Raw genomic sequence first — 9055 nt, 5'->3', positions numbered from 1 at the left:
TTTCAATGGATTTTGCATTTCATACACCATACATGTAATTGTCTCCAAATGGAAGCCATCATTTTATTTAATTAATTTGTTTTTCCTATAATATTCTTAACAATATTCTTAACCGTTTATTTTAAGTGGTTGGACTGTTTCTAACGTTTTATATCTATACATTTTCACAAAGAAAAGGCATCCATGCAGCCTCTAATTCGTAAATTAAGATCAAGCTAAGGTCGACAATGTTGAATTTGTTAGCACATTCTGCATTCATATACAAAGAGTGAGATGCATATTATATATATAGTCGCACTTTCGGTTTCTTTTTGTTTTAGCCTGAAAGTTTTGAAATTAAGACTGTTTGTTGTTCCTCTTTCTTCCTCTCTGTGATTAGATTATGTTGTTGAAAAATATGATTGACCAGCTGCAGAAAGATGGTGGAAGTTTCCTAACAACATGCAAGTACTAAATTGCTTTCAATAATATTTTCTTGGGCTAATTTATATAAGTTTGGTGACCTACAAATGCCTACGACAAAAAGTGACGTGATATTTTAATTTGACTAAGTGATATTTGATTACAGTAACTTTATATTTATTTAAATGATACTCTAATTTTAAATAAACAATGAAGAGAATTCAAACTTAGATGTAGAGAGAGGATATATTGACCTAGCCAATTTAATTAAGCCCATGTTTAAAACTAAATACGATACTTAGGAAGAAGTGAAGAGTTTTATTTTTCTTCACTCACATAAAAGAGGCGAAAGCTATTAAGTGCCGTAACCTAGTTTATAAACTAACTAGTAAATCACCAATTAGCTATTGTTCAAGTGATATCAGTTTTTTTTTTTTTTTTTATGGTTTTATTCACTGATATTCTCATCAAAGAATTTGATATTAAGGACTTGGATCCCATACATTGCTTCTTAGCATTGAAGTCCAACCTTATTCCAATGGCCTACTCAGACAGTATGGACAATTTTATTAAACTTTGTCACAAGTATTTACCCAAATAAACTTTTACCACATTATTTGACCACATAAAATTTGATAAACATTTTATGCGGGTATCTAAAAACATTTTTAATTAAAAAATGCTCTTATTCACTATTTCACTTGGTGACTTTTAAGAATGCAGTGATGATTATTCACGCATGGTATTGAGATCTCAATCAAATGCTTGGACCTTCCTTGTTGCTAATCAAAAAAAGAACTTTCATTGTCTTTTTCGATACTTAGGTGTTTTGTACCACAAAACAAAGGGGATCTCTTGATTTTTTTTTTAAAGTGCTATAGCTAGCCAGGTCTTTCCGATTCTTTCTACGAACTTGTTTTCATGGACATTTGTATGTCATTAGTCAAAGTCGGTGGCAGAGATGCTTTGAAGTTTGAAGCCGAACTTGATAGAGAAGTTTAGCAAAATTCTGGTAGCTACAGAGATTGTCAAAAAAGTGAAAGAGTTAGGCAAGCAAAAGGAAGGTTAAAGCCATAAAAGCTCTGAATTAGGCCCTTGAAAAATGGAATAACTTTTTTATTAAGCAAGTCCCTTCACCAGCACTCTCATCTTTAGAATGCGCTTAAACATTAATTTCTTCTCTATTCCTCTAATATATATTCTAATTCTGATTCGCCTAATCATGGAACAATAATAATGCAAGGAATCCTAATGCTAAATTCCTACCCAGGGAGAAAAGTGAGATTCCCTACATGTACTACGTAAGATATTGTTTAGTTTATCATTGGTGGAATATGCAAAGTTGTAAACCTAGAGTTTTATTCCAATTCCACTCACATTCATCTGGATTTGATTCATTTTAATAGCCCCATTCTGGAATAAGAACCTTCTTTTTGGAATCATTGCCTCTTTTTCATTTGGGCTAATTATAAATTTACCCTCTGAATATTCGGAATTATTTCACAGTGATACTTTATTTTTTATTTTTTTTTATGCTAAGTTGGCACCAAACGCTTTAAAATGTATTAATAAGGAGAAGAGTGACACTTGTTAAACAAAATGTTAGAAGATATCACATGCTTAACATGTAACTAGTGTTGGGGGCAATGTAGGTTAACTATTAAACTTTGGGTGAAACTGCACCTTCGCTTCCACCTATAGGTTTAAGCATTCTCCAAAGCTGGTAACCAACCAGTGAATGCGCAAACTGCACAAAAACCACACCAGAACCAGCTAAAGTTTATTTGGTTTTGGTCCACTTGTAAGTGACGACAACGACAACCAGGAAAGTTGTGCTTAAAGGAACTGATGGAAAGAAAAGGTCTTGCATAGTTGATGAGGGATATATATATATAGAAGATCAGAAATCAACAAATATCCTTATGTTATAAATAGGCAAAATTTATAGAGAGATAACCTTTACTCGGTGAAGGAACGAAGCAGTTGCAGAGTAATATAGCGACACAAGCTGTTGCAGAGGAAGTAATGTATATTATTGCTATTAGATATATTTCTCTTTTCTTTCTTCTTCTCATTCACTGATCTTTGCACAATTGAAGTGCTCTATTTATAGAGCTACTTCTATAGAAAATTACAAAACATTACTATTTAGCTTATGAGTATATAGTATACACATGTGATACTTCACTATACACATTACTATACACATGTGGGCAAACATACCCATTATTTACAACACTCCCCCTTGGATGCCCACATATCAACATCAGTTGCCTCATTAAAACCTTGCTTGGAAAAACCCTGTGGGAAAAAACCATAGCGAAGGAAAAAAAGTACAACTTTACCCGGATGGTGTTGAGCATGCTTAGGTTGCCTCGTTAAAACCTTGATAGGAAAAACCCAGTGGGAAAAATCCTAAGCGAAGGAAAAAGAGTACAACATGCATGTATCATGGATGCTCCCCCTGAATTGTATCTCCCCCTGATTCCGCATTCTTCAAATCTGTAAGCCGACGTAATCCGATTCCCTGTACCAACTTCTGAAATGTGCACTTTGGTAGAGATTTGGTGAACAAGTCTGCTAAATTTTCATTAGAACGGATTTGTCTGACTTCAATAACTTTAGCCTTCTGAAGCTCATGTGCGCTGAAAAATCTTGGAGATATGTGTTTAGTCTTATCACCTTTGATAAATCCTTCCTTCATCTGGGCGACACAGGCTGCATTATCTTCATGGATGACAGTTGGAGTGTCTGTCTTTGAAGGTAGACCACATGAATTCCGGATGTGATGGATCATTAATCTTAACCAAGAACATTCACGACTTGCTTCATGTAAAGCAATTATTTCCGAATGATTGGAAGATGTTGCAACTAGCGTTTGCTTTGTTGATCGCCATGAAATTGCAGTATCTCCATTAGTGAACACATATCCATTTTGTGAGCGGGCTTTATGCGGATCGGAGAGAAAACCAGCATCTGCGTATCCAACAAGGATTTGTTCATTTGTGGGCTTGTCTGAGTAGAAGAGACCCATATCTGTTGTCCCACGAAGGTATCGTAGAACATCTTTGACTCCCTTCCAATGACGAATTGTTGGAGCAGAGCTATACCTGGCTAACAAGTTAACTGAAAAAGCTATATATGGTCTAGTACATTGTGCTAAATACAATAAAGCACCTATTGCGCTCAAATATGGTACTTCTGGACCAAGGACCAGTTCATCATCTTCTTTTGGACGAAATGGATCTTTCTTAATGTCCAAAGAACGAACGACCATTGGGGTGCTAAGTGGATAAGCCTTGTCCATGCCAAATCGCTTCAGTATTTTTTCAATGTAAGCTGATTGATGGACCAAAATTCCACTAACACAATGCTCGATCTGCAGGCCTAGACAATATTTGGTTTTCCCAAGGTCTTTCATTTCAAATTCGCTTTTCAGATATTCAGCAGTTTTGTTGAGCTCTTCAGGGGTTCCAACTAGGTTCATATCATCGACATATACTGCCACTATAGCAAATCCAGTATTTGATTTCTTAATGAACACACAAGGGCAGATGACATTGTTGGCATATCCTTCTTTAATCAAATACTCACTGAGACGATTATACCACATTCGCCCAGATTGTTTTAGCCCATATAGTGATCGCCTTAATTTGATTGAGAACATACCCCGTGGTTTGTTAGTTGCTTCAGGCAACTTAAGTCCTTCTGGGACTTTCATATATATGTCAGTATCTAATTCTCCATATAGATACGCGGTGATGACATCCATAAGTCGCATGTCAAGTTTTTCTGAAATCACCAAACTTATTAAATAACGGAACGTAATTGTGTCCATTATAGGAGAGTATGTCTCTTCATAATCAACTCCAGGTCTTTGTGAAAAACCTTGTGCAACGAGTCGTGCTTTATATCTTGCAATCTCGTTTTTCTCGTTGCGTTTCCTTGTGAACACCCATTTGTAACCTACGGGGTTTACATCAGTTGGGGTTTGGACTACTGGTCCAAAAACACTTCGCCTTTCCAAGGAATTTAATTCTGCCTGGATTGCATCTTTCCACTTAGGCCAATCTTGTCTCTGTTTGCATTCATCAACAGAGCGGGGCTCAATATCATCACTTAATATAATTTCAGTGGCTATTGCAAATGCAAACATGTCATCGATGATTATTTCATTTCGATCCCACAATTCATTAGTACATGCATAATTTATGGATATTTCTTTGCTTTCATGTACTTCTGTCTCTTCAGGGACATGTGTCTCATCAAGGACATTTTCTTTTTCTGGAAGTACAGAGTCACGAATTGTGGATTTATCATTCAATTCCTTTTCTTGAATGATATCATTTGGGTTCAATTGGGCCCTCATCTTTCTCTTTCGAGGGGCTGAATCTTTTGAACCTGGGGGTCTACCACGCTTCAGGCGTGCACTGGATGAATCATTCGCTGCCACTTTATTTTGTCCAACAGGGACATCAATTCTTGCAGGTGCGTTTGCAGCCAGTATATATGACTGTGTCACTTTCGAAGCATCATTAAATGCATCTGGCATTTGATTAGCAATACCTTGAAGATGAACGATCCTTTTCACTTCATTTTCACATTGAGTGCTTCTTGGATCAAAATGAGATAAGGTGGGAACAACCCATGTTAGCTCTTGTCGTTCTTCTGGAACGGTCTTTTCTCCCCCTAACGACGGGAAAACTATCTCATCAAAATGACAATCAGCAAAACGAGCTGTAAACACATCACCAGTCAAAGGTTCCAAATATCTAATGATAGATGGTGAATCAAAACCCACATAAATTCCCAATCTGCGCTGAGGTCCCATTTTAGTTCGTTGTGGTGGTGCAATAGGCACATAAACAGCACAACCAAAAACTCGTAAATGTGAAATATTTGGCTGATGTCCAAACACGAGTTGTATTGATGAGTATTGGTGGTTGGCTATGGGTCTCAATCTAACCAATGATGCAGCATGTAATATGGCATGTCCCCATGTAGAAACTGGCAATTTTGTTTTCATGAGCAGAGTGTGGGCTATTAATTGAAGCCGCTTGATAAATGCCTCTGCTAAACCATTTTGAGTATGGACATGAGGAACAGGGTGTTCAACATTAATGCCCAGTGCCATACAGTAATCATCAAATGTTTGAGACGTAAATTCACCAGCGTTATCAAGTCGAATGGACTTAATGGGATGATCTGGGAACTGTGCTCGCAACTTAATTATCTGAGCAAGAAGTCTCGCAAAAGCTACATTTCGAGTAGACAATAGGCAAACATGTGACCATCGGGTAGATGCATCAACCAAAACCATAAAATATCGAAATGGTCCACAAGTTGGTTAAATAGGTCCACAAATATCCCCTTGAATTCTTTGCAAAAATGATGGGGATTCATCATCAACCTTTAGTTGTGATGGTCTAATTACCAACTTCCCTTGGGAACAAGCCTTGCAAGGATTATCATTCGAGACATTAATGTGTTTGCTCAGTAATGGATGTCCATTAGAGTTGGTAATGATTCTACGCATCATGGTAGATCCTGGATGACCTAGACGGTCATGCCAAAGCATATAAACCTTTGAATCAATGAACTTCTGGTTCATGACAGTATATGCCTCAACTGTCTTTATGTATGTACAATACAATCCACTCGATAAACCATGCAACTTCTCCAATATACGCTTCTGGGTATCATTGGAGGTAATGCATAAATATTCCACATTTTCTACACTTTTCGTTTCAAGGTGGTATCCATTTAAACGTATGTCTTTAAAACTCAACAAATTTCGAATGGACTGAGTAGCATATAATGCATTCTTTATAGACAATATTGTTCCATTTGGTAACATAATCTGGGCTTTTCCTGAGCCTTCAATTACATCTGATGGTCCTGATATTGTTGTTACCTTTACTTTTGCAAGTACCAAATTCGAGAAATACTTTCGGTCTCGAAGTATTGAATGCGTGGTTGCGCTATCTGCAAGACAAAAGTCTCCGCCATTGATCTTGTTTTGAGAATAACCATAATTTTTATCCATGATCTCTGAGTAAAGAAAAAGCAGTTTATTCATACTGGAATACTACTTTTATTGAATTGAAAATGCGAGCATTAAACCATAGGTACAAATAACATGAGTACATTAAACATAAATAATTCAATCGGACCCATAAACTTCATTCCCTCTTTCATTAATAAAGTCTGTAGCATCCAGGTGGGTTGTGTTTAACTGTCCTGATAAATTGGTCACTGGATCAGGGGTTTCCATTGGTTTAGCCTGGTCAAGGAAATTGATCTCGACACCCTTTTCCTTGAAGGAGGCTTGATATAGTTCCACCAGATGCTTTGGGGTGCGACAAGTACGCGCCCAATGTCCGTTGCCACCACACCTATGGCAACCTCCTTCATGACTTCTAGGAGTGTTCACATGAGCTTTTCCTTTCTGGCGATTGGTATTTTTAAAGCTCGGGCCTGGATTATTCCTTGGAACCTGGTTGTGAAACTGGACACCATGGTTCTTGCTTTTCCCTTTCCACCGACCTTGCTTGTGGCCACGTCCTCGTTTGTAATTATTGCCACGAGAGGATATGGTATTCCTTTCAAGGGAAGCAACATTCACTTCTGGGAACGGTGCTGATCCAGTAGGTCGGGAATTATGGTTTTTCATGAGAAGCTCATTGTTCTGTTCAGCTACCAGGAGCACAGATATCAGCTGGTTGTATTCAGTGAAGCCTCGCGCTCTATACTGTTGTTGCAGTACCATGTTAGAGGCGTGGAATGTGCTGAAAGTCTTTTCCAATAACATCTCCTCAGTGATAGTATCCCCACAGAGTTTCATCTGAGAGGTAATTCTGAACAACGCCGAATTGTACTCAGCCACTGATTTGAAATCCTGGATCCTCAGGTGTGTCCAGTCATAGCGAGCTTTTGGAAGAATCACCGTTGTCTGGTGATTGTATCTGCTTCTCAAGGCATTCCAAAGGGCTAACGGATCTTCAACCGTTAAGTACTCGCTCTTTAGTGCCTCATCAAGATGACGACGAATAAAAATCATGGCCTTTGCCCGATCTTGAGAGGATGAGCTGCTTTCTTCCTTGATGGTATCTCCAAGATTTGCTGCTTCCAGATGGATCTTGGTATCCAATACCCATGTAAGGTAATTCTTTCCAGTAATGTCCAGGGCAGCAAAATCAAGCTTTGCCAAGTTTGCCATTTTCTTTTTCTGAAAGAAAAATGAGGTGTGTAAGAACTTGCAATAATATGTGTACTGGAGAAATATATTGTTAGAACTTCTGGTTCTTACAAATTTTTGATCTTCAGGCCAAAATGATAAGTACTCGAAACTTCAGGCTCGAGATTTACACAATTAATGAGAAGGGAAATTGTACCGCACCATTCTCATCGAAATAAGTATAGGATGGGTGATTATTCCGCACTACTTTAAACAACAGGAAAATTTAAATATGTAGAGCAAGGTGGACGATTATACCGCACCACCTAAAATTGCGATAAAATTTAAATATGCAAAGCAGGGTGGACGATTATACCGCACCACCTAAAATTGCGATAAAATTTAAATATGCAAAGCAGGGTGGACGATTATACCGCACCACCTAAAATTGCGATAAAATTAAATATGTAAAGCAGGGTGGGTGATTATTTCACACCACCTAAAATTGCGATAAAATTAAATAACGGGAAAATTTAAATATGCAGGATAGAGCGGGCGATTATACCGCTCCACTTAAAATTTGCAGTAAAATTAGATCTGCAGTCCAAGATAGGCGATAGAACCGCACAATCTTGGATTGCATAAATAATCAGTGGGTTAGTAGTCAATATCTACACCAAACAAGAAATCAAAGATATAAGTGACTGTTAGTTGGAGAACTAGAAGTAAACATGGTGCAAACAGTTCTTCGCGAGGGTATACCCAGCAATTGAGAGAGAGGAAGAAGAAGAACAGTAAAAACCTTAGAGGAAACATTTTTTTTTTTTCTTTCGGTGAAAGGAAATGAGAAATGATTAGAGAGTCGTGCTGATAACGTGTTATAAATAGGCAAAATTTATAGAGAGATAACCTTTACTCGGTGAAGGAACGAAGCAGTTGCAGAGTAATATACCGACACAAGCTGTTGCAGAGGAAGTAATGTATATTATTGCTATTAGATATATTTCTCTTTTCTTTCTTCTTCTCATTCACTAATCTTTGCACAATTGAAGTGCTCTATTTATAGAGCTACTTCTATAGAAAATTACAAAACATTACTATTTAGCTTATGAGTATATAGTATACACATGTGATACTTCACTATACACATTACTATACACATGTGGGCAAACATACCCATTATTTACAACACCTTAAACGATTTAGCGTTGGAAAATATACGAGACTAAGATAGGATATGAGATGAAGATATATATATAACACGCCCGTTTTAATTGAATCACCACCAAAAAGTACATTTGCCCGATGAAAGTTTACCCGACAAACCAATTGTCATCGGGCAAAGCAACTTTACCTAACAGACTTAAAAATTTGGTCAGACAAAAGAGGTCAATGTTTTGGTTTTTTTTTTTTTTTTCAGAAACTTTGCCTGACAAAATAGTTCGGCAGGTAAATTATTTTTCATCGCGCAAAGTT

At 37.3% G+C, this 9055-nt stretch overlaps 1 protein-coding gene across 1 annotated transcript; it reads right to left on the bottom strand.

Moving 5' to 3' along the window:
* Positions 1-6452: 6452 nt before the first annotated feature.
* Positions 6453-8613, bottom strand: LOC139198453 (uncharacterized). The gene is made up of 2 exons (XM_070827234.1): positions 8490-8613; positions 6453-7630 (listed from the first exon to the last, which is right to left on the bottom strand). The coding sequence occupies exon 2, from the start codon at positions 7619-7621 to the stop codon at positions 6566-6568; it is 1056 nt and encodes a 351-aa protein (XP_070683335.1). The 5' UTR covers positions 7622-7630; positions 8490-8613; the 3' UTR covers positions 6453-6565.
* Positions 8614-9055: the final 442 nt, after the last annotated feature.

Source organism: Malus domestica, chromosome 08, assembly GCF_042453785.1.
Source record: "Malus domestica chromosome 08, GDT2T_hap1".
In the NCBI taxonomy this organism is placed as follows: Eukaryota; Viridiplantae; Streptophyta; class Magnoliopsida; order Rosales; family Rosaceae; genus Malus; species Malus domestica.
This window is presented reverse-complemented; position numbering and strand designations above follow the sequence as displayed.

Bases quoted from the DNA above. Each gene is read 5' to 3' on its own strand.
- LOC139198453 (XM_070827234.1), bottom strand. From the start codon at position 7,621: ATGGCAAACTTGGCAAAGCTTGATTTTGCTGCCCTGGACATTACTGGA.